This window comes from Artemia sp. Qi Xiang Cuo, chromosome 16, assembly GCF_049724085.1.
Source record: "Artemia sp. Qi Xiang Cuo chromosome 16, ASM4972408v1, whole genome shotgun sequence".
In the NCBI taxonomy this organism is placed as follows: Eukaryota; Metazoa; Arthropoda; class Branchiopoda; order Anostraca; family Artemiidae; genus Artemia; species Artemia sp. Qi Xiang Cuo.
The window spans coordinates 34,578,426-34,605,719 of NC_142809.1; the positions used below are offsets into that span (position 1 = coordinate 34,578,426).

General features: G+C 34.7%; 1 protein-coding gene across 1 annotated transcript in view; it reads right to left on the reverse strand.

The window, feature by feature from the left end:
- Positions 1 to 27,294, reverse strand: part of SMC1 (structural maintenance of chromosomes 1) — a 76,291-nt gene that overhangs the window by 22,434 nt on the left and 26,563 nt on the right. Inside the window, exons 6-16 of the mRNA XM_089102778.1 lie at positions 24,430 to 24,644; positions 20,857 to 21,007; positions 17,497 to 17,629; positions 17,020 to 17,161; positions 12,029 to 12,197; positions 8,961 to 9,083; positions 7,415 to 7,546; positions 5,427 to 5,492; positions 2,970 to 3,127; positions 1,890 to 1,987; positions 490 to 677 (exon numbers count right to left, since the gene is read on the reverse strand). Of these exons, the coding sequence (XP_088958904.1) occupies positions 490 to 677; positions 1,890 to 1,987; positions 2,970 to 3,127; positions 5,427 to 5,492; positions 7,415 to 7,546; positions 8,961 to 9,083; positions 12,029 to 12,197; positions 17,020 to 17,161; positions 17,497 to 17,629; positions 20,857 to 21,007; positions 24,430 to 24,644 (1,575 nt within the window). The remainder of the gene's footprint in view (positions 1 to 489; positions 678 to 1,889; positions 1,988 to 2,969; positions 3,128 to 5,426; positions 5,493 to 7,414; positions 7,547 to 8,960; positions 9,084 to 12,028; positions 12,198 to 17,019; positions 17,162 to 17,496; positions 17,630 to 20,856; positions 21,008 to 24,429; positions 24,645 to 27,294) is intronic.

Sequence of the window (27,294 nt, forward strand, 5' to 3'; positions counted from 1 at the left end):
ATAACGGGTAAAACTTTAATTGATACAGTCAAAATATATGCAACATGTTATATATATATATATATATATATATATATATATATATATATATATATATATATATATATATATATATATATATATATATATATATATATATATTATGCCGTTACATATTATGAAAACACTAAATTAAAGAAAGTATTAGCCGTTACTAAGTATTAGAGTATTAGCCGTTATTTATATGCTTCCATTTTGCAATTTCGGATGACGCTAAAGAAATACCGTGGGGAGGGGACAAATCCACACTTAATTGTTAAGAGCACAATGAAATCTTAGAGAGCAAATTCATCCTGTCTGTGACTTTGTCAAGCCCTGTCTGAGGGCCAACATGCATTTAAGAATATGTCAAAATCCTTGCAGTGTCAATACTAGCTGCGCAACCAAACAACTCGGCTATAGAGCTCTTCTTGTCGGTATATACTTAAATGAAAAGATTATACAAATCACCTTGTTTAGCTCTTCATTCATTTCATCCATTTCGGAACTTTTTTGTTGTCTATCCCTCTTGATATCTGCAGCTTTAGTCATCAGTCGGTCAAGTTCTCCGGCTTGTCGCTCCTCAGCTGCCTTCCATTGCTGCAGTTCATCTTGTGCATCGGAAACAGATCTTTCCCATCTAGCAACGTTCTCTTGAACTAAAATAAACGCAATCATTTTTGCATAATTACAACCTAGACATATTCAGGGTGAGAAGCAACAGCAAATGGAGAAATATTAGTAGCTATACAAATCATATAGACGGAGTCAAAACTGAAGGAAGAAGATTAGAAGGTTTTTTTTTATGAGAGAGGAATGAAACTATTTAAAAAAGAGTTTTTTGTTACAAAAAAATTCAATTTTCCCAAATTTTAATACATTTCAGTCAAAAATTTACAGCACTGCTGTTTTTCACTGGACATCACGAGTTCTATATACCAACACATCCCCTAAGGGCATTATTGTAAAAAATAGAGATGTTTTAATAGAAAAAAACCTGTAATAGTAATAGTGTAACCTGTATAGATGGACACGCATTGAAGGGGGGGGGGGGGGCTAACTTCCAAAAAAAATCAAAAATGGTCGAAATACATATAAAACATCAGAAATTATAGGATAAATAACTGAAATATCGAGTAGTGGGGGGGGGGGGCGGGGCGGAACCTCCCCTTAGTTCATGTATGAACCATTATTACACTACCTTTTTCTCAAATAACTTTATTGCTCTATATTATGGACATTTGACTCTAAAATAATTCTTTTCTTTACAAGGAGACAAAATCACGTTGTAAGTAAAAATCATGCTTTGTAAATTTATAAATTAAAAATCAGTTCATAAAGGTCATGCGACTAATCCATTTAAATTAAGAGCTGTTAAGGTTGTCCTAAATCGCCCATTTCGATGTCTTTGATTGGATTAAACATTGCTAGCACAGCAAACAACATAGCAGTAAGCAACTTGAGACAGATTTGGTGCTAGTCTACGAAGTCCAATTATTGCTGTTAAGACTGAGAAAAAGAAAGAGACGCTACACAGCTGAAATACAACGAAATTTCTAACTTACAAGCTTCGTGAAATTGCTCCACTGATCTATTGAAAATCGTTGAATTCTGACATTCACTAAATTACATAGAATAATTTTGGGTTTAGGTTGTGCGATTTCACAGACATTTTGTTAGTTGCAGAATTGAAAATAAAATTCTGGAGCAGTAAAGTATAAAATCGCATTTGGTTAATTTTTCAAACAATTTAGTGACCTTGCTCAAAATACTCTGCTGTGGCAACACTGATCAAACTAGTCGATCTAGGTATATAGGATCTGAACAGATAGCTAGCAAACTCAAATTTTTACCATATATAAGTTTTATACCTTGTTTGTCTCTTGACTGTTCAAATTTCAGTTCATTCTCAATACGATCTTTTTGCTCATCAAATTCCAGCCTCTTCCTTTCACGTTCTTGCTGTACTCTAAGAAATACAAGAAAAAAAGGGTCAATAAATTAAGCACATTTCAATTAAATTAAGCTCATTTCAATTAAATTACCCATAGAATAGAGACCAGTGGACGATCCAGGGGGAGGGAGCGAGGGGCGCCCCCCCCCCCCCTAGCGTAGTCTAAAGCAGTATAATTACTTAATTAACTTAAGTTTGTGTTAATCAAACTTGCTCATAATGCAAGTTTATCGGACCAACCTATTTTGCGCCCCCCCCCCTCCCTAAAAAAATCCTGGATCCGCCCCTGATAGAGACCTCTGTTTCAGTCTGTCATGGTATTACGGGGAAGTCAGCTAAGCTTGTGACTAAACACTATTCATAGAGTACTTGTGAAATATACCTGTAAAAAAAAAATTTAGAAATAAACCTAAATTACCAGTTCATTCTTCGTTTAATAATGAGTTTAAGAAAGAGAAGTAATTTTGGTAACACAAGATGTGAAATTGGCCTCCTAAAAATTATTTAGCATTCGGTAGGCGCGAGTTTTTTTTTTTTCATGCCTCTCAAACCAGCTACAATTCATACGTTTTTAGTGTATCATGAAATGTCTATTGTTTTACGATGTTTTAAGATTTTTTTTTTTTTTGCACAATCCATCAATTTTTGGTGACTTGAAAAGCACCAATAAATAAAGTCAGGTGTAAGTGCCTGATAGTGTTAGGACCAAAAATACTGCGGACAAGTTTAACACCGAAGAGATACCCTTTCATTGTTATCAGTTTATTTATCAGAGATCAGTTTATTTATCCTGGACATCGTCAGCTGAAAGCAACATCTTATGTTTGAAAGGTCAGTTTGCAAAAAGACTTTAAATTAACTAAATCGCACAATATGAGCAGTGAAATTTATTATAAAACACTCAATAATTTAGAAATTATACAAATTTATCACAATTTTTGTTTGAAAAGAAATATCCTCTTAATGGCCTCCCTTCTAGTTATGTAATATTACTTACTTCAATTCACGTTCCTCATATTGTCGAATGTTTTCGACACCAATTGAAGCACAGAAATTGGCGAAAACGCGATCAACAACAGTATTCATATTCTGTTTAATATCTTCAATTTGCAATTCCCGCTCTCTGATATGGAGTTCAATCGTATGAATATTCGGCTACAAAAAAAAACACCGAAAATTGAAGAAATACGTATTAAGATAGCAAAGTGGAATTGAAATTAAAAAAGAAAAAACGAAAAATATCACGGTCAGAGTTGAACTTCTGTTTCCATTTGCTGACGTCTGGTTTCCTCTACTCTGGCGATGCTGCCAAGAAAGGTCTTTATATTAAGTCAAGGGAAAAAACGTTATCTGCCATCAAGCGTCACTTTAGTATGAAATCGTTATAATAGCAAACTTGGTGTATAACACAGGAAATAAAGCAATTAAAGTGAAATAACTGGTAAATAATGATCTTTACTAGTCATTATTTCTTATTTAATTCAAATCAATTCATTTATTACAAGATACACTTTCACAGGCATGCTCAAAAAATAGGTTTTTTTTTTTGGTCAAAATAAAAGATACTACAATAATTAAATATGGTTAGCACAAAAAAATTGTCAACGAGCATAAAAGTTACCAAAGCGCACAAGCTACGAATTATTAAAAGAACGAACGAAACTCAAAGCTTCGCGGATAACGCTGGGACCAGGAATAATCTGGTGTTAGTTTTGGAACTTTCACAGCCCCTTCTCTGGGGAGTCAAGATCCAAAAGTGACAAAGGAAGGCGGGAGGAAGTTCTTGCAGGAGAAAGGTTGAGTCAAATTTCAGGCACAGTTTCCCATGGCAGACGAAAATGGGGGTCAAGTTCCAATGCTTTAGAAAAAAAAAAGTAAGGCAACGGGGAATTTCCGTAGATTATTTGCATTGATCTATTCTGTACCTGTTCATCTTTATCCCTTTCTTCTTTTGTCTGACTGTAATACCAAACAGGACATGCATATTCTAATAGTGGATCACTGATCCTTGCAGGTTAGTGCTGATGTTGAGGAAGTTTGGGTCAACAGTTGATTCGAATTCAGAGCTTTTCGTAAGAAATGAAAATGACATTACTGATCATTTATCTTTATTTACCATCATATCCACCAATATGGTAGCTATGAGGTTAGAAACAAGTTACTGAAGATTATAAATATGATTTTTGAAAAAGGGGAAGTACTTAGCGATTTTACGAAAACGATTGATTTACCATCTTTCAAACAGTAGGTTCTACGAAAAGTGTGGTTTCTTCCAATCCAACTTTCTAGGGTTATAAAGAGGGAAATATTGAAATTTTTAGGGCAAGTTCTGCGGCTGAAGCATGACAGAATGCCAAAGATTATCCTTTTCAACCAACTGTCTAAAGCTGAACGAAAAGCAGATCGTCCTCAGTTGGGGTGCGAGGATTTCGTAAGGAAAGATTTAATTAGATGGGGAACTTCCTGGGAGGGCGTAGAGGGAGGTTTTGAATAGACTGGGATGGAGGAGGAGCGTGCGTAGCTGTGTTTCAGAGATAATACATCCAGTATACCATATCCAGTTTGCTGCTTCAGAGGTAAGTTGTTAGATATGTTAGCCGCCCTAACACGATTTTATTCTTATCGTTGTGGGAATTTTCTCAGATTTCAAAACAAAGCACATATTATTTATGGATCCGAAAATAAAGAGGAAGTCATGAATTTAACACGTCAAAATTTAATTTGGCGCTACAATGTATACTTTTTGAAAAAAAAGTTCTAACTTTCCTGTAAATTTTGTGCACCTATTAACCTTTAAGAACCTACTTTACGGAAAAAAGAGAAAAAAGTTAGCAATTTACCAGTCAAATTTACTGTATTTAGTATACTTTGCGCAAAGACTGTCTATTTGAAATTGGACGACCATTAATAACAAAATGGCTTGATATACTTCTTGCTCAGATAAAAGACAATTTTCTTCAATAGAGTAAGTTTTAGGAAATTACTCTATTTTTATATGCATTTAATGAGGACATAATAGATTGCCAAACTAAACATAAAAATGTTTTTAGCTCAACAATTATCGAAAGAGATGTCTTCGAACTTCTGCTCAACGAGAGAAAGAGAGAGAGAGAGAGAGAGAGAGAGAGAGAGAGAGAGAGAGAGAGAGAGAGAGAGAGAGAGAGAGAGAGAGAGAGAGAGAGAGAGAGAGAGAGAGAGAGAGAGAGAGAGAGAGAGAGAGAGAGACAGAGAGAGAGAGCGAAAATTACAATTGTTGCTTTTTTTTACAACTTTTTTTTACAATTTTTTTACTAAGAGCTTCTTTACAGAGAAATGATGTAAAGTTTATTGCATGGGAAACAAAAAGCCTTTTTAGATAGCAAGAAATTAGCTTAAAACAAAAATAATAATGATAAAAGCAACAGTTAATAATAGAATACTACTATGCACATAAAGATGTAATCCCAGAGCCTACCTCAATGGCATCTAACTGCTGTGAAATTTCCTGAACATTTAATCTCAGCTGATGAATCAATTGCTCCTACAAATAAAAAAAAAAAAAAAAACATCAACAAAAGAAGCTGGTAAAAATTAAGCCAATAATTCTAGAATTCTTTAATAAGCAGTGTTACCATTATACGTTTGATGCTGAAAGGGTGGTTAAACTGACTACCAGCTTCAACTTCACAGCACAGCTTAAACCCAATACGTTCTCGACACCGTGCGTCTGGGCAAGCCATAAGGGCATGAACTGACGACGAACCACGTTTGTTCCTCGTAAGGCTGCAACTATCCAGCGACACGTCAAAGAAGCGTGTTCTAGAGAAACACTAAAGAAATCGTAGCAGTAAAAAACAAGAAATAATGGCAACTGTAGAATTGAAACCAAAAAACCTCAAAATGATAATAGGTCCCTAGCATGAGTACATACATTCTCAAACTAATTGAAGGTACCAGTAGTTTTTCTAGGCGAAAAAGTCAGAAACAAAAACGCAAAAAATTAGATGTTTAGCTGAAAATTTAGCCCTTCTTCGGGTGGTTCATTGGCTCAAGGCCCTTGGCGCATCAAAGGCACCAGGAGTGGCACTTAAAATAAGTTACCATGGATTTGAAACATGTTGACAGGTAACTAGTTTCACAAGACTGAGCAAAAGTCAAAATAACCTGTTGAAAAAGGTAGTTAAACTAGTGGCAAAAAAAAAAAAATGAAAGTCTATATATATATATATATATATATATATATATATATATATATATATATATATATATATATATATATATATATATATATATATATATATATATATATATATATATATATATATATATATATATATATACAAAATAAGAGATTTTTTTTTTATCAAAATACGTGGTTGGCTATTATCATTTCATTCAATAATTATAAAAACTCGATGAAAGACTGGTTATTCCTATTTCTTCATTTGAATAAACAGAATCAAGTGACCAAGACCAAACCAATTAACACATACATTACGTACAACATACTGAGGATAAACTAAACGTAACGAAAGCAACAGTACACTTACTAATAAATAACAATAAAATTGGCATAAATTTGATCAGCTTATTGGTAGAAAATTATATCTAGCTGAAAAAATTCGGTATATAAGACGAGTATTTATTCGAGGTCAGTGCTATATCAAGAAATTATAAGGACTGAAGAAGTCCGTTAGTTAAATTTCCTTTGTTTCTAAAATATTTTACGATTTGATATTCTTCCAAGGTATTATAAAGCAGTCAAGTGACATTAAAAAGAGATTCGCTTCAAAGAATCGGTCTTGGGGGGATTCTGGATCAAGTCCAGTGACTGGATATAAGTTTTTCTTGATATGATACTGCAGTCAATAATAATGACCCCTACCCAGTTTGCCGGAAATATGGGTATCAATTTGGCAGGTTTTTCAGGACAAATTTTGATTACGGGTAAATAATTTTTCTTAACGAAAAACGGTCAAATCACCGAAGCTAAATACTTTTTTTCTCGAATTACAGGTTCCCTTGATTTTTTCCATTCATACACAGTATTATGAAAAGATCTACTAATTTTGTATTGCCTCTTCTGAGAATAGCTTGCAATACGAATTTTGAAACAACACTACCTTGTTTTTTAGAACCATCAAAAGCAGAAGACTGAGACAAAAGCGATCCTATGTTTAGCAAGCGATACTTTGACCAAAAGAACTTGCTGACATTATTTGTCTCAGCAAGCACAGTTGAAACCTGGTAGTGGGAGCTACGACAGTTGAACACGGAAACATATTTTTCGGTCTAAGCAGGGCCAGAGCAGAGTGCTTATTTTCAAGATATTATCATGTTGCATGTTAAATTCACCACTTAAAGGCTACTCTTTTAACTTATTAAAAAAGAACTGATTTATTTGAAATTTCAATCTAATTTATTTAAAATTCTACTTAAATTTATTTAAAAAAAGGAACTCACCGTCATTTCCTTGTCTCGGCGTGAGTACTTGAGTCTGTTATCGATTCCACTAATTTGGGTCTCAATTGTGGCTAATTCGGATTCTTTTCTCGTCTTTTTCATAGCATCTCGTATTTGACTGGTTAAAGCATCCTACAATTAAGAAGTGACAAAAGATAAAACATGAATTTCGAAGTTACACAGCCAACTGTAAATGCTAATAAAGTGCCTCAGCATACAAGTCCTAAATTAGTGACTGACGTAACCACTCAAGGACATGAAACTGGAGGGTGTACCTAAATAAACAACATTGAGCCAAGAATAACCAAGTTTGATAGTGAATCAAGAAGAACTCAGCTTCAGAAATTGAAAGGGTATTTGAGTTATAAAACACTATCGTGTTGACGAAAAGATTGGAAAATAACTTCCAGTTGGTAATTTTAATAATAAATATGGTATAGCCTAGTTGTAATTCATTTTTCAAAATTAAAGCATAGAAATTGAGTGTCATCTTCGACATTTTTGTCATCTTCGACTTTTTTTTATGACATTTGCCTCAATGTTATGCTGCTGATAAATGGGCCTTGAAAGTCAAAAATTTCAGAAATAGAAAATCCAAAAAATCATAAAGAGAAAACTAGTTTTTGTCTTATTTAAGACACTTAAAAGAAATCGAAAAAATACACGAGACTTTAGACTACATATCATGTCACTTATTTCTTCTTTGCGTGTGCTGTCGCTCAATCAAGATTTTATCAGAGTTTGATGTCCATTGTAAGGGACAATGGAAGCTAAACGAGTAAAAACAAAACCAAAATAAATTTTTGTCTTCCTTGGTATTTTACTTAAAGATTGTGTTTGTCTATTTTTATTTCTTTTTTCTGGTTTTTATTTGTGTGCGCGTTTTTTTTCTGTCTCGCATTGCTCTCTCTGTGATTACGCAGTGTTGAATTTCCTTTTCCTCTCTTTTCACTTGCAGTGTCTAACAGTCTTGGAGGCCAGGTAGGATTCAAATGCATTCTATTTCTTAATTTTTTTGAAGTGAGTAAATTAATTCGTCGAATGGATACTTTTTCTGATGTAACAGGGAGACAAAGAGATCACACTCAGTTTTCGATTAGATGAAGGGGGAATAAACAACGACCTTGTAATGGTCATGTTTTCGTATCTTTGAAACTCTCTCCATCTTTCCCCGGAATGTGCCTGCATAGTATATATATATACATAAGGTGCAAGTTCAGAAAGAATCTTGGGTTATGTTCTAGACGGAGTATGATGTCCTTTTATAAGATTAACCTGAAAAAACGGACCTGAAAAAAGGGTAAGAACCTGTGATACAGATAACTAGCTGTTTATCCTTTAAAATAACGGTTCAGTCATATTGATGATAAAAATGACGACAAAGTCTCTGTTATGGAGTCGATAAAGAAAAAAAATGTTTTAATTTTGAAGTATCCACATTATATATATTTTACTAAGAAAACACTGGCTTAGCATAAATACTTTTCCTTCCCCTTTTTCTGGAGAAAAACCCCATGAGAAGTTTATTGATAAATGTGAGACTAACCTTTTTCTCCTTCAAATTAACAAGCTGTTTTTCATCCCAACGTTTGGCTTTTCGTGCCAAGTCCAAACTACCTCCTGATATAATTCCACTTTTCTGATAGAAAGTACCATCCAAAGCTACAGCCTTAAAAAAACATTAATTTAGGATAAGAAGGCATGTAATTATCACTCTTTCCGTGCAATTTGAATAGGTTGTAAAATAAGTTTTAATATAATGAAACTCTTGTAACTTACCTTATTTCAATAAAGTCTTTGAACACACTCCACGTATTTGGAAAAAAATCTCAGGAGTCAAACAGGCTGTTAGATGATTAGATTTAAGCTTGTGGAGGCTCAAATTAAGCTCATTAAGCTCAAATTACTACTACTTTATTTTTTACTACTACAGGATTTATTGTGACTACCATTTATTTTACTACTACATATATATAGAAATACTAAAAAAGTTCACATGTGTAATTTATCTTAGAACTACGTAATCTAGTAGTTCCAAGGTAATAGCTGGCTTGAATGGCTATACGATTCAAGTTAGGGACTCAAAAACCTTGAAAATTTTGATGAAACACCCAAAAGAAGGTGACTCATCTTTAAAAGACACCATCACTTTTGACTTTTCACTCCCTGTCCTTCATTCCCCATTCATAGTAGATTTAATTTATCTCCCCCCCCCCCGCCGCCCCAGAAAAAAAGAAGAGGAAAAACAGTAAGAAAAACCTCTGTAAATAGACTTGATGGATTTGGGCCCAAAACAGATTTCTTAAGTCGTTATCGTTTTAACTTTATTTCCGCTTGTGCTTCATTTTCACTGTCTAGAACAGATTTAAATTCCCCCTCCGCGCTCCTAAAAGACAAAAATTGTTACAGTGATCTCTCTAGGGACACTTTAAGAAATAATAACAAATAATTCCACCTGGGCCATTCGTGGCGTATAGTGTATCCATAGATGTTTCGTGGGAATTCATTTGCCCTTGCCTGTTAAATTCCTCCTGTCGGCGGTTTTGAATTTAACAGATGTTAAATTCAACCTGTCGGTGGTTGCGACAGGTGGAATCTAATACAGGGCCCCGTATTAACAAGCATAGGTAAATCCACTGTGCTACAAGAAGATAAACCTTACAAAGATCGGTGAAAAAAAGGTACTTTTTAATATATCAGACTGCCTCCCCTAGAAAAAGTCTTCTAATTCCCACTGCACTTTTAAAATCAAAAGGTCAAATACATCGTCCAGTGACGAATTCAAATTCATAATTAAATGAACGGATGAGTAGGACAGCTAGATTATAAACTTTGATCAATCAAGTCTTCAGATTTTTTTTGTGGGGGGGGGGGCAAAAGAAGAGGCGAGAGCTGTGGTATATGTAAGAAATTGTGTGATATAGCTTTGGGATTTCCGGAAAGTAGGTAGGAAGAGGGTGGGTAAAGTCCTCTCTCATGCCAAAATATCTGACTTAGTGCAGAGGCCTATATGTAGTTTAGATAGATATTCTTAACAATGTATGTATTTATGTATAGATATAAACACGCATCTTTTGGATTTACAGAAGTGACGTATGGGAACTTATTTTGAAAAGAGAGGTATTTTGTAAACAAGTAAAGAGCGATAAAAAACTTCAAACCATGAGAAATTGCCATACATAAAATACCTAAATGAAAGTCGGATTCAGTGACGAATCCAGAGCCGTGGATAGAAATTCCGTGGTATTTGATTTCAACTTAAAGTTGATTGCCTCTGCCACAAGGTGAAACTTTCGTTATGGATAAAGTAACCTAGAACTTAAAGGTCGCTGAATGAATTTTTGGACCAACATCTGGATAACTGTACTAAGTAACTAATTATACTAACAATTGTTGCGTACACCAAGAATCTAGTAAAAGATGGTTTGAATTTTCGTATAGGATACAGGTTTCATACTAGAGACAAATATTACTGACAACTACCGGAGTATTACTAACTCAAAGATCGATTAGGTTTATCATATGTCTATCTATCTATCTACCTATAAGAAGAATTACCTTACAGAACCTATTATTAGAATATGGAATATATTTATTAGAACATCTTTTTGATTTCTAGGAAAGTAATAGGTATTTAATTCAAAACACCCCTTTGTTGTCCTAAATCTGCCCTTTGACGCTAGGATAAAATAATAATAATAATCAATCCGTTTGAAAATAGAGTTATAACTAATTGATATATACTTGAGCAAAAAATACAGGCTATATTCTAACTTAAAGCTATAAAAAAGAATATAGAAAAGACGATGTGTAGTCAACAAACCAAAGTTTTAAAAATAAACATGAGCTTCAGAACAAAGGTCCTGCCAACTGTAATAGATAAATTAATTTTTTTTTTATAATAAACAAATTATCAAATATTTGCTTTTATTTTCTTACTTTGTAGAGCATCAACTATAAAAAATAGAATTTGAAAAGGTTACCTCTTAAAGCTTCTAAACCATACACTTAATCTCCAGATTTGCAGATCGCACAGAGATTATCACAGAAAGTGATTTTCCGCCTTGCGAATATAGAATTCACAAAATACAAAATATTTGTGTTATGTGGACATTAGGATTTAAACTGAGATACAAAACTGTCTTCAAGTTTACTACCCTTCTCCTAGACATTCTAGAGGCAAATAATGTCCTACCTGTGAAATACGAAAAGTAGGGTCCTGTTATCCTGTTACAGAGTCCTTTTGTCCCTACAAAATCTTGCACATTCAAATTCCTTTACCTTACAACAATTTATTTTGTTCCTAATTTCAGTCACGTCTGAGAAGGACGTGTCATTTCTACTATTATCTAATGTCGTCAATTTATAACCCTTAACTCTTTAAATATGTAAAACCTAAAAATCTTTAAAAGATTTAGACACACAGAGTGCCAAATTCGATACTTAGAAGCTGCATTACAGCATTATAGGCAAAATTAACATCGTTGCAATTTAGCAGTTTGCTAACCAATTTTAAGACTTCTTCCACGAAATAGCGATCACAGTCGAGAAACGATTGAAAAAGGGTCGCTTCCAACTAAATACAATATGCACAAAAAACTTGTAAATACTAACATCATAACGAAGGCCATCCCCTAATTCATAAGCAACTCTCATCGCATCTTCAGGGGTCTCACAAACAAGAGCATTACCAGTAACAAAGAGTACAGCGCGTCGAATTTCAGGAGGGTCAAACTGAAGAACATCGTACAGAAGATGAACATTACGCGGTTCTTTTATATCCCTGTAAATAAAGTTAATGATTTACCAAAATCGAAGAGACTTGTTGCCAAAAACAGAGACGCGCATAAATATTAGCTATCTTTATATTCATTAAACTAAAGCAGGGCTGCCACTCCTCCAGATTTTCCAGGAGCACTTTTCTAATCGCCTGGTATCTTGGAATTTTTATACTATACATTATAGAAGCAAAGATTTCGCACAAATCTATTTTTACCAAGAAGAATCATTGAAATTTATTTGCTCTAAACAAATCGTTCATTATAATACCAAATAAAAAAAAACTTGTTAAAAACCGGCTCTGTCACGTCCTTACATGTTACATGTTTGTTGCATGTTCAATTCATTTCTGGCCTATAGTCTGATGGGTCTTCATTTGTCACTATCTTTGGTTTGCTAGTAATATTTCTTCGTGATGGTTTGTGAAACAATGCACCGTGAATTTCAATATTTGTGGCTATGAAAGTTTGTGAATTGATTTTATTGTAAACGATGAATTTAGAATCCTCCATTTATAATGGACACTACCGAAAAAAAAACCTAAGTAATCTAATCAGTTTTAACAGTGTTTGGGTTCAATGTTCCAGAATTTAAAGATTAACTTACGGGGGTAGCGAGTTATTACAAGTATTGCCGCTTTACGCTAAAAAGCATATTGAACTCATGAAAAATAACAATTACGCTCAACATAAAGATAACTTCAAAAGGGAACAACAACTGTAAACACAGGATCTTTGGAAAAGTATACCATCAAAAGTAAATTAAATATATATATTATGATTTTTTTTTGTGTCAAACCATAGAATTTTTCGCAAGCGCAACGCGAGACAATGTTCAATTCTCAGTGGTGGTTCTCAACTATACGTTAGCCCTTCAGAAGCCAATCTGACTAAGCTCATTTTTATGTGTCTCGACATTTTAGCCTGAAGGTAAGATTCATTCTCAAGTTTATAATGTCAAAAAGATGTTCCTTAACAAAATAAAGATGAGCACCCAACATTCAAAGAAGAGAACTCCCTTCGACATCAAATACTTAAGTTTTTAGAAGCGCATTTGATTAAGCTCATTCTAAAATGAACTAAAGAACGTTTTTATATTCAAGCACATAAACATAAGTAAAAAATATATATTTTTTTTCACCACCTGATTGGTATTTTAAAATAAAAACCAGCCATCATCTTTTTTATTGACCATTGATTTCACATAACTGATTAAATCGGCCTTCTAACGGTCCGAATACACTCTATTAAAAAAAACATTAATGTTAGAAGACTAAGTCACTAAGGCTAGGAATAAGTGAAGATGAAAAGATGACGTTGGGTAATTAAAAGATTGATCAGATTGGCAGCTTCACTTACCTTGGTAGCATTATTAGTAAAGACAGTGGCAGCAGTTAAGATGTTAACAGTAGGATATCCGAAGCTTAGGTTTTTTTTTCACAGTTGCAAAAAGCTTGGAAGAATAGGAACATAGGTCTGCAAACCAAGGTTAGAATATTGGAAGGTACACTGATGACAGTGGTCAAATATGGCTCTGAAGCAAAGGCGCTCCGAAAAGTGGATGAAGATTTACTAGATATTTTCCAGAGAAATTGCCTACGGATTGTTCTGGGTACCCGGCTGACTAACCATATTTCAAACAGTAGGTTATACGAAAAATATGGTTCAATTGCGCTTTCTAGGGCTATAATGAAAGAAAGGTTGAGATGGCTAGGGCACGTTTTGTGGATGAAGGATGACAGATTGCTGAAAATTGTCCTTTTCAGTCAACCGTCTAGGGCTCAACGGAAAGCAGTTCGTCCGGGTCTGGGGTGGGAGGATGTCATAAAGAAAGATTTAAAGAAAATTGGAACTTCCTGAGAGGGTGTAAATAGGGAGACTTTGAATAGATTAGGATGGAGGAGGAGCGTACGTAGGTGTATTGGCCTCCGGCGGCTTGGTGCTGCGCTGAGTTGTTAGCAGTAGTAGTAGTAGTAGTAGTAAATACACTCTATAGTCCCGTAATGAGTGATAACTATTATGCATCAATAGAAACTTACATTTGAGCCAAAACGCGGGAATTTTAAGTAAATGGAATTTTCAATAAACTAAAGGGGTTGAGATAACAACAGAAATTAGCTTAAAGAAAGCGCAAGTAGGAAGAAAATCAAAGAAATAGTGCTTTTGTACTGAAAATAAACGGACTGTTTTGTACTCAAGAATTGTTTTTGAAATGTAAAAAAATATTTTCTAACAAATGGTTCCTATAAGACAAGGAAAGACCGATATTGAAACTTAAAACCAGCAGAAATAAAGTCAAGCTTGAAATGAAAAGAAATTCCTATTAATACATAAATGAAGCCCATAACAAACAAAATTAAAAAGAATATAGTCACGCCAAACTTGAAAATAACAAACATTACTATTAATGAATAAATAAAATATAAAAAGAAATAAATTAACACAAATAAGAGCAGGGCTACCGACTCTACTCTTGAGGAGCCCGTGCCCTCAGCCTCATTTTTTTTTGTACAATACGTTCCTTTTGACCCTAAGACTTATGGATATATGTTGAAGTCGTTCAGGAACAAAAAGTTTATTTGGTCCCATTTTTGGAACTGGTAGCATTTTTTTTCTGTGCATTAGGGTCTCCTTTGCCCAATGACTTACAGATAAAGTTTCCAGCCAGTCGTAAAAAAGGTCCCTTCTTTAGGAGACTAAGCCGTCAATTTTTGGGTTTTGGAGTCCCCTTGGTCGAGGGTCTTGCTGATGTAAGTTTCAAGCTGTTCAAACCAAAAGTACTTTGGCCAATTTTTTTCTTGTGCATTGTGATCACCAAGGATAAAGTTTTCTAGCCAATCTGAAACATTATTGACTCTTTTTCGAAGCCCCATGCCTCCAAACAATTTTTTGTGCATTGGGCTTTCTCGGAGCCCATTTGCAGGCGAATTTTTTTTTTTTTTTTTTCGTCGATTGAGATATTTTCGGCACAGGAACTTAAAGATACAATTTTCAAGCCAATACAAAAAGAATTAATTTTTTCAGTTCATGGGGCCCGTGCTTCAAGCTCAATTCGTTTTTTGTGCATTAGGGTGTTCTTGATCCAGAAGTTTACGGACAAGTTTCAAACTTTTCTGTAAAAACTTTTTGGCACTTTATCGTCACCGTTTTTGGGCAAACCAAATTTTCTTTTCAATTTTTGTTGTTGTTTGGGGTTCTCTGGCCAACAGACTAAGGATTTAAGTTTCACGTCAATAAGAGAAACATAGTTTTAAGCATTTTAGGGCCCCCTTTTAGGAGGGCCCGAGTCTCAAGCCAACTTTTGAGGACATCAAAGTCCGTTTCGCCCTAGACTTACGGGTGTAAGTTTCAAACCAATCAGAGGCAAATATTTTTTACTGATTCTTACGTCACCTAATACTCTCCTCCCTCTCAATAAGGATTTGGGTTCTTGGTCCAGGCAATGTACTAAAAGTTTCAAGCCGATCAAACAGAACAAATGTAAATAAGAACAATTTGTACATTTTTGAGTCCTTACCAATGACACGATAGAGTCAATAGAACTCCAATTTCCAATTGGAAATATTGAAAACAAAATTTCCAATTGGAAACAGAATTTCCAATTGAATAAGTCTCCTCCCAAGTTTCTACGACGATCCCTTCTATATGAAGTCGGTGGGGGAAAAATCAATAATAAAAGGGAGACACTTCACGCTTTACCAAGTCAATGCACAAATATAAACTGGCGTTTATTACGATAGAGCCTATTCCAGCTATTTTGTAAGAAATATATGTAAAATTTGTAGCAATTAATATTTAGTTTTAAAATAACAAAGTTTCAGTCTTAGCTATAAAGAGAGACTTATGTTAAACTTTTTGAGGTCCCTTTCAAGGAAGATGTAAAAATGGTTGCTTGGGCTAAAAACAAATATAACTGATAACTTCTTTTAAGCAGAAAAATGTGCAGCTGGTCGTTTTCAGGTTTTCTTGAAGAAGACGAATCAAATAACAAAGTTAAAATAGTTGCTTGCAAATCATCCAAGAGAATCAGACCTCATTTCTCTGGTGTATTATGGAGGTATCTCTAGAACAGATCCAATTCTTGTTTCAAATTAACTATACACAGTTCATCCTTGATTGTTTTAAACGCTGAACGGCAGTTTTACCAATAAATTTGGATTTACCATAAAATAGAGTAGCTCCCAAGGATATAAGTGGATGGATAAAGGTTTATTCAAAAACACAACAAACACACAAATAGCCAAACATAGTCAAGCTCACACACTTGGCCAACAAATCAATATAAGTAGAGAAAAATACAACAAGAAAAACAAAAACAAACGAAAACAGAACTACTGGTATAAATACATCGGCAGACAATGGTAAGGGGACAGAGGAGGCGGCTTGGCCAGAGTATAACGAAGGAAATAATGTTAGCAGCTAGAACGTTCTGTCTGAATTTAAACAAAAACAAACAAAAATAGAACTACTGGTATAAATGCATCTGCAGACAATGGTAAGGGGACAGAGGAGGCGGCTTGGCGCCTGAGTAGAACGAAGAAACTAATGTTAGCAGCTAGAATGTTCTGTCTGAATTCAAACTGATTAAGGCTTTTATATTTCATTTGTAGGCCTGTAAGGTTTCAGCTGAGTGATAGAAAAGATAAAGGTGAGTTTAACCTCAAATTTATAACATGTGCCGCTACTAGATGGAGGCACAGTCTTGGGCATTAAAGAGATGGTCGGTCCATGCTTTCCCCTTGCCACTCAGGTTTTCACGATTTTTCTCACTAGAAGGGAAAATTGTGAAAAATCTATACAGTAGGATAAGATGAAAAAACAACTTACCTAAGGCGTTCCTTCAAAGGCTTGGTCTTAATATAGTCAAGAGGCAAAAACGTTTCTGGTTCCAACATTTGCTCTTTAAGGTACTGAATACAGGACCTGGCTGTCTTCTCCGTGTCTACGACAATAGCTTCAACATATTTACCTAGAAAACAAGAAACATAGATATAAATCAAAATAAAAGAAGAAAAAATCAGGAATGAAAATTGATTAATAAGAGATTGTATACCTATAATGGTTTACAATTCCTTTTACTCCACTATTTCACAATACCCCATTGAACACTAAATAATGTTTTCTATAAGCAAATTTGACTAATAGCGCATAAAATGTATTTCATAATTCATACATAAATAGAAATAGAGAGTTTATCTATGTCTCATTTTTGTCTGTTGTCTGTTCTATGAATTCTGTCGATTCGGCCATTCTAATACTCAGATAACTACTTAAAGAAAGTTTTTTTTTCAAAAACTTGCTTACCAAGTAATTTGGTGACAGCAACGTGGTATCTTTTGTGCGTCGGCTGACACATGTTGATCATCCTGTCGAACACTCCAGGGAACATTCGCTTGAAATTTTCAACAATCTCTGTCTTCTTTCGGCGTCGGGAATCCTGTAAACCGTAAAATAGATCATCTTTATGCACTGGAATAGCTCTAAGCTAACATGAGCATGTCAATATAGACAAAAATATGAATAAGGTAATGCAAGGATATGAGCTGTCCTAGCTGAGGGGTTAGGGCACTGAACTTGCAATCCTGTGTCCTTCAGTGTTGGCCTTGTGTCGCCGATTAGTTGGTTTTGGATAGGCGTCAGTGAAATAACTAAAAGTTACACTAGAGTCAACCCAGCTCTAAAAGGGTACATGGAGAAACCTAGGGAGAACAAACAGGAAGGATACACGAAAGAATAGGGTGGCTGGTCCCCAGCCCCCCATTGCACTTCCTGGCTGTACGGCCATGACACGGATATCAACCCCAACGGTTTGGACTATGAAGCCTAGTGCCATTTTTTTGTCATTATCTATATAATACAACGATATATGAACAACAACAACAACAAAGATCCAAAGTGGCAAGTACTATTTTAACATCAACACAATAAGATAAAAGGCAATCAACAAAAAACAAAATAATTCGTTAAAATGACAAATAAAATACTGATCAAAGGAATTTAAGATATATTTCTATTATTGAAATAAAAAATTACTTCTTTCTAATTTCTCTAGACTGGTTTCCAAGTTGTCTTGTAAGCATTTCAGCACGTAGCCCATGCATAAAGTTTAGGCCAAACATAGACCAATTGACTATGTTCCAGTTAAGCACCGCCATGCAGACTAACTCCTGCTAGTCCCTTTCCCTTATTATCTTCACTGGCTACACAAGATCCATTATAAATTCGCATAATCAAATATTTTTCGTATAATCGTATATAATCAATGAATTTTCTAATTCAGCATGAAAAATGAAAAATTATTCTAAAATTTTAACCTATTTAATTTCAATGTTAAAATCATCAGTCAAGGATCGAGAATGAGCGAATTCCCTGATATTCAATGCGTGCAATAAATGCCATAAATATGACAGTACTTTAAGAATTAATCGTAAAAATCACAATACGATTGTAAAATTTCACGTCTGGTGAGAGCAAGCGCATACAGTGATGCTAGCAAAGTTAAGAAAGCCATCTATTCACTACACAAATTTGCCAACTCTTCTATTTAATAGATGGCGTCTAATTTTAAAAAGCCATCAGCTTTATAGATGTAGATGACACATTTAGTTAATGTTGAATAGAAAAACAAAATACAGTTGAGTCTGTCAAGTGCAAAACTGATAAAAGTCTACCTTTTACCTTTTTGTCTTAGATTATAGCTTCAAGACTTATTCACACACCAATTTCTAAAAAAAAAAAAAAAAAAAAAAAAAAAAAAAAAAAAAAAAAAAAAAAAAAAGGCCAATCAAATACTTGCAAAAATTTAAAGGCCAGTTTGACGAAGTTCATACTCTAATTCAATTAAATATATAGTTATTTAAAAGCGTCCTCTGTTTACAACAGATGCATATATTATAATGGTAGGAAGCAAACTACGGAAAGCAAATCCTATTTTGGGCCAAATTTTATTTTTTTGCTGATCAACTGAACAGCTCAGTTTTGCTATTACTTTCTGCTTCTACATAGCTTCTCCTTCTTCCCATCCCATGTTTTTCTCTGTCTATGGTTCAGAGACATTCACAGCCAAACAGAAATAGGGCACGGCTTTTTTCGCTATACGAACACAAAATAGTGACAAAAAAGTGAGAAATGCATGCTCCATAATCATGTAAAATTCAACTCGACAGCTGAAATTTCGCTTTTCAAAATTAAAACATTAAGAATATTAGTAAACACGAAACTATTACGACAAAAAACAATTAAGGGCAGAGAAAAAGAAAGAAGGACTACTTGGAACAAGGTTAAAGAAAGAATTTGAAACTGAAACATATGCGTTTCAAGTGACCTTTATTGGCAATAAAAAACAAACTCCTGAAAGGTTTTCACTTTATCGGTTAAGTGTGCAAACATTTTCATTATGAAAGCTGACTTTGGGAGCTTATTGTCAACTCCCACTGCTCACTCGTGAGTTCCCCCCCCCACACGTGTTATCTAAGAAAGTGGAGAAACCATTAAAATATGACCTAAGGAGGTGTGAAGTGGAAACCATGGATAAAATTGCCGAAGATCTGGAAGATGCAGCCAGACGTCATAATAGTAAAATATTTTACTGGCATGTTAATAAATCGAGAGGGAATAGTCATCTTGGAGTTGTTACCGTTAAAGATGAACGGGGCCACATTTAGCGATAATGAAAGAATTAAAGAAAAATGGGTAGAACATTTTGAGAATGTGCTAAACCGGGATAGAGTTACAGGAAAAAATATAGAGAAAAATGAGACAGTTTGTGACACATTCGATGTGAAAGAAAATTTATTTTGTAAGGAAGAATTAGCGACAGTACTGAAAGGATAAAAAAAATAATAAGGCGGTAGGTGCTGATAGTGTGGTAAATGAGTTTCTTAAACATGGCGGTTATGAGGTTAGAAACAAGTTACTGAAGATTATGAATACGATTTATGAAAAAGAGTATGTACCTAGCGAATTTAGGAGAACTCTAATTAAACCTCTCTATAAAAAAAAGGTGATAAGAGAGAGCATGGTAATTATAGAGGCATTTGCCTGGTTTTTGTAGGTAGCAAATTGCTCAGTATGATGATTCTTTTTAGACTTAGAGATGCTGTAAAGTTTAAGAGAAGAACAGTGTGGTTTTAGGAAGGGTGGAGGATGTGTCGACCAAATGTTCACTCTTAGATCAATAATTGAGAAGTATTAGTCATCAAACACCTTTAGTCCTTAGTTTTGTAGTTTATGAGCAAGTTTTTGATTCATCTGAAGGTTGAGATGGCTAGAACAGGTTCAGCGAATGAAGGATGACAGATTGCCAACGATTGTCCGTTTCGGCAAATCGTCAAGGGCCACACGAAAAGCAAGTCGTCCCCGGTTGAGATGGAAGGATACCGTGAGGAAAGATTTAAGGTAAATGGGAACTTCCTCGGAGGGTGTAAAGAGGGAGGCTTTCAATGGATTGGGATGTAGAAGGAGCGTGTGTAGCTGTGTTGACCTCAGCCGGCTTGGTACTGCAGTGTGAAGTAGTAGTTTAAGAGTGTTCTGCTTCTTATCTATAAAGAAAAAAAAGGGCAAGGGCTACTCAAAATTACATTACTTTAAGTACACCAGGCCAATATAGGCCAATAAGGTCACTGGCTGTTATACACCCTGACAGAGAATGCATATAAAACTTACCTCATGTTTATCAACCCGAGCATCCCCAAGTTGTTCACCTATAGCAGACAATTCTTGTTCAAGACTTGAAATTTTGTCTCTTGAATCCACAACTTCGGATCTCAGCTCAGTTCTCAAACGATTTTGCTCCACTAATGAATTCTCATATTGTCTAAATTATAAAACTTTTATTGAGGTATGAAATTAAGATAATACAAAGGATATTTCCATATATTTTGGACTTTACAAAATTGGTAGAATAAAAAAAAATTATCTTAAGCATTCATGTGTAAAACCATTAATTTGTAATGAAAAACGGTCATATCAACACTTGAAGTGCACATATCGCTACACTAGAATGAAACTATTCTACCTCCAAATTGGTTCCGATTGAAACTATCCTATGTCAAAAAATGAAAAAAAAATAAAATAAATTAGTAGTCTATTTTATGCGAATTTTTTGCTGAATCTGAATTTGCAGTCAGAATTGACACCACACCGCTAGATATCTTCCAAATTACCCTTTTTTTTCTAGCGATAGTGAATATATTATGTTCGCTATCCCATCCAGCATGGCACAGATGGTCAAACTCTTTAGATGAATGGAAACACTCAGCTTACAAAACACACAGTAATTTTTCTTAATCTAAATACCAGGCACATCAGAATATTCGGAATATCCAAAGATAATTCAGACGTGCAATAGTGGAGGTACAGCAGACATATTGCCTAGTTGTTTTATTGTTTGTACTTTGGTACTTCACCATATTTGATTTTGTTTAAATAATCCCATATCGGAAGCTAATTCAGACGTACAATACTATTAATTATCGCAAAACCCGTTATGCAGTAAGTACTGGACACATCGGAAAACAAAAAGGGAAAAAGAGAAAAGAAAACAAACTCACTTCACAACAAACAAACAGAAACTGCACTTAACTAAATAACATATAATGGCAAGTTATATTTACATTATATACAAATTTTCACTTTTCAATTGTACAAGATACACTAGAAGAGGGTACTAAGGAGAATTCACTTTCAAACTATTATGTTTTTTAAATAATTTAATTACAGATTCTTCATGGTTCCGAATCTCCGAATCTCCAAACTAATTTTAAATTTCGGGCCATGAAAGACGCTGATGCAATTATCAACTATTTATCAATCCTGCCGATAATCTATAAAAAAAAAAAAAATCCTAAGAGGGAAAACATTCCTAAATAATAAGAAAATTAAATATACAATACAAAAAAAACATGCAAGTCTCAGCTACCACGACGCATTAGCAACGGGTACCAAGGCTGATTAACTATCTTTGGCTTGTGTTTTTTTTCTTAAATGAAGATATAGTTTCCTCGGGGTCAGCTACTCTAAACGTCTGATCTATCCTAGAATTTTCAAACTATGGAAGGAATTGAAGCAGGTAGATAGCGATCCAGAAGAAACATGGGCGTTTTTTTCTTATACTTGGTTTAATAAACATTTCCCAAAAGGAGGCAACATACAAAATGGGAGGAAAAACAAATGAATTAAAAAGGGATGCAAGCAGATGTCGGTTAAAGCACAATTTTGCAGTAACTATAGATGCAAACGCCGAGGTAATTCTACTGGAGATATAGATTACCAAAAGTTGATGGATGTGAGAGTCGAACCGATTGGAAGGCCACAAGATATACGCTTCTTTCTACTGACTGAATCAGAGAGAACCCAAAAGTCACAGATTGGACAGTACGATATGTCGTTACGACGAACAGAGGAACAATGTCATTAGGACATGTTGGTATAGAAGTGCGGAATACGTTCCCCAACTATATAAAAAAATCAGTTTCGCTAAGTTTATGAAAAATATCTCATTGAGTAGACTAAAAAGTTATTTATTTGTTTGTTGTTAGTTGTTTCTTTTGTTAGTTGTTTAGTATTTATGCTAAATTTTTTGTGAATAAGGTACGTGCCCTCTTCGAAGCAATAATTTTTTTATGTGACTTATTTCTTTTCTTCAATTCCAGTATTGGCCGTTTATAGCCCCTGGCGTATTGGCAGTACAGGGATATGTATGCATTGTTTAATTTTGTTAATTTGTAAATCAATTCAAGTCGATTTTCTCCAGTTGAACACTTCTCAACGTTAAATTCAAGATCAAGGTTTAGGTGTTCGTATTATACATTTTTAATGATTTCAGGAAGGAAGTCGTTCAGTACTTCGGCTAACGTTAAGAATGTCATATACATATGACTCAAGAAAGGCCTTGATAACAATAGAAATGCGGGAAAATGGATAATGTTCTGTGGATAATTTAACAGTTGTTAAATAGAACGAGAAAAGAAAAGCGCCTTGGTGGGTTCCTCTTCGAATAGAGATTATTCTATCCTAGGGAATCAGCTCCTTAGATTTCGGAATAGGGATCTTAAAATAGATTTGAAGGCGGGAATACAAGTCACGAAAAAGAATTATATCCCATTTAGCCACAAGAAGGAGCATTTGTACATGAATAAAGGGGTCGAAGGCTCAACAGACACCAAGTCCCCCAAGAAACAGGGGAATACCAGAAGTGTCGGCTTCAATGAGCAAGTTAGAAACATCAGAAAGTGCAGCGGGGCATCCAAGTCCATGTTGAAAGCCCAACCGATGAGATGAAGCATAAAACTTACTCCCAAACTAATCTATAGCAACCAAAATTCGAACAGTTTGCACAGAAATAGCAGGCCGGAATGAAGTGCATTGAGCAGCCATTTCAGACTCCTTGAGAATGGGCGTGACATCATCGATACAGAATGCCGAGGAGACAATACCTTGGGTAAGGATCATCTTCCCGAGCCATGTTTGCACGAAAGGCCATCAATTGCTTGATTTTCAGACCCCTCACATAATCAATATCGGAAGACCGTTTTGGTTTCAGTCACTTAAAAGTTGACTCAACTACAGACGTCATAACCACAATGTCAATAGACCCTGACGCCTAATTAACAGCGCTCGAAGATCAGAACCCTTAAAGTAGACATCTTGCCTTGGTGTTTTATTGTTTGTGCTTTGATGCTTTACCATATTGGATTAGGTTTATATATGAATTTTTCTTTCTTTTTTTTGCATAGCGTTAGTTGTTTTTCTTTTATGTTTCGTTTAGGCTAGTTTTTTTTTCCGTTGATAAAACGAAAGGGGGAACAAAGGACAAAAATAGGGAGCCAACTCTACCTTAAGAGTCAGACGCGAGAGGTTTTACGCAAAACCTGTGCTTTGGGACATGTAGAAAAAGTTATCCGAAGCAAAGCATATCTAATTGCGTCAGTGACACATATCACACGTTTACAGGTATTTTTATTTGGGCCACCGATTAACTACAAGAGAGTCCATACCAACTTTGGTTGATTCAATGGACCATCCACTCCCCCGTGAAAAACGGTGGCCTAAAAATGTCTATATTGTCAGTTCTTGTTTTTAAGTTTTGTTACTTATTTATAGCATAAATTTATTATGTCTCAGGGTGCTATAATTTCTCTTGCCCGATATTTAAGTTTTTCGTATAATTTTCGGTACATATCAAAAACTTCGATTCACCAATGTTGCTCAGGATTTTGTCTTAATATTGATATTTACCTTATATGTTCAACCAGTTTTTCCAATCTCTTTTCTGCCTCTGCCAATTCATGCTGTTTTTGGACAAGTCGATTTTGGAGATCATTTCTTCTTCTAGTCTCATTATCCAGACGATCTTGATCCGTTTTCTGTTCACGATTCACTTTTTCCAGATTCTGGAGCTGAATGCCAGACTGACGGAGAGCTTCCGTTTTCAATCTTTTATATTCATTCACCTAAAATTATTTGAAAATACAGGTAAAGATTTCAATAATAAAGAGATTGCGATTTCTAAGCGCAAGGATATGCATCTTATGATGCATATCCAAAACTTCACAAATGAGAAAGCCTAAATAACTTATTTGAGCATTATTTCTAAGGAGGTACAGTTCAAGAAATTATACCTTTTGGGGAAGAAACATTCGTTATGCCCAGCAATCAACAGTAATAACCATACTCTCATTCTAAGCATAAAAGATGGGATGCATGTCAATACCCATACTTAAGCCGCTAAACACGTCAGTGGAGCCATCAGGTAGTTTCTAGGCAGTTTTAGTAATATTAAATCCTGTCTGGAAGAGTTGGGGTAAATAATTCAGTCACTCCTCACACATATTCAAAACACGAGTTTAGGCATTTCGTACAATGTCTATAATTGCTTTTATAAAGGCATTGGCATAAGTCACAATCACATATCAGACGATGGTAAAAAGAGTTGTCAAGTCTGAGTTCACTCTTCCGTAGCTCTTTTATTTATTGAGTTGTAAGCCATTTTATGCATGTTTTATATTCAAGGAGAGTACTGGATGGAATTCCCATTTTTTTCGGATGTCATGAGCCTGATGCTCCTATTGGAAAACTGGGATCAATTCTAGATTTAGACACTGAGCATTAGTTACGTATTCAGCAACTTAAAGAAGATGAAATAGGGATATCGTAAAATACAATATTATAAGAAAGACCTGAACAAATCACCAAAGGCATTAGGTCTTTTCTAGTAGTCAAGCCACTAAGTCTTGGGCAGTTTGTTTTTATTCTCGTTTTTTTAACACATAGCTTTAGTTCTCAGACATGAATAGAAAAGAACTCGAAATATAGGCCTTAATGTTCAATATCAATGATGTCCATTTTTTATGAGTAAGGGACTAGAGGGTAAATAGGAATAGAGTAAACCAACACTTTCAAGATAAACTTTTGGTGATATTTTATTAGCAGTTAAGATCAAAAAGAAAGTTCTACATACTTTTAACTCGGGTTTTTCACAAATTTAAGTTGATACATTTGACAGATGTTAGTTTAAGCAACATTTTAAAACAGTAAAAGCATTTTAAGTTAGAATTTAGTAAATATTTAGCTTTTTTAATGAAAAAAAAAAAAAATATGGCAAAAGGCTGCAAAACCTTCACCCCAGATAGGCCATTAGTAAACCATTCTTTCTAGGTTTTCTCCCTAGATATTGTGTCTGATGAACTTCCTTTTAAACGAATCAACAGACGGGTTTTTAGGAATAACATCACTCGGGAGACCGGTCCATATGGATATGCAGAATCTTACAAAGCTGTTCTTCAAGCATATTGTGCGAGGTTTCTCCTTTTGCAGTAACCGATGTACTGCAAGAGGAGATTCCTGGATGTTTACGTACTGGCTAAGCAAACACCATTACCAGTATAGAGCTCTCCGGAGCTGAATGAGTATGATGAGATTTTATGGGTCCTCCTTCGGCCCAAACGACTCCCAAGAAGTGTTGCTAATATAGCTGTTTGTGTTTTTTACTCTTCACCGAGTCAACAAGCTTCTCAGAAAAAAAGATTTTATAAATAAGCTTTCTTTAGGCTTAGATTACGTTACAACAAAATAACCTAACGTTGGCATTTGTTTAACTGGTGATAAAAATGATCTAAAACAAATTTTTCTTCTTAGAAATAACAAACTAAAACAATTAGTTTCGTTTCCCATGACAAAACGAGGAACTTCACTTGATGTTATTCGTTCAAACCTTTCTGAATATTACCAGAACCCCCAAGAGCTCCCACCTCTAAGTGAAAGCTACCATTTTATACAGCAGTGGAATTCTTTTCCCTTGTATAAAATTAAATGTGATATTGAAACTTTTTCATATAGACCTCTAAATGATAATGGTCTATTTATGCTCGGTTCATGGATTTCAGAAGAGAGCTGGGAAGAAGTATACTCCTCGGATTCTCCAGATGAAAAAGCATCGATTCTTCAAAACAAAATCCGAACCAAGTATGAAGAATGTTTTCCCAAGAAAACCGCCAAACGCTGCAACTCTGATAGGCCGTACATAACTTACGAAATAAAGTGTTTAATTTGACAAAAAAATTGAACTACGAAAAAACAAAAGAGAAAAAGAAGCAAACAAACTACGTAATAAGATTCGAAAAATGACAAGAGAGGCTGCCGCTTCATATTATAATTCAAAAGTTGAACACCTCCAAAACTTCAGCATGGTACAAGGAAATAAAAAAACTTTCTGGCAAAGGTGCTAATAGTCTAAATTTTGGTCTGGATCAAAATGATAAAGATACAGCCGAACAGTTAAATAAACATTTAGAAAAAATTGCACAATCACTCCCTTCTTTGTCTGGACAAATGGGAGATCTTCTGTCAACAACATCGATAGACGCGCTGGCGGAAATCAGTGAAAAGGAAGTTTTTATTAAAACAAAGAAGCTGAAACGAACCCCTATTGATGTATAGCCCCTATTGATGTGCCTGTGGAATTACTTAAAAGCTTTCCTTGATAAGATTACTCACCCTTTGACTAATATTTTTAACTCGATTTCAACTACTCATGTATACCCGTCCATTTGGAAAACTGGGCACATTACTTCTATTCCGAAAAAAAGACTTGATCTGGATTTT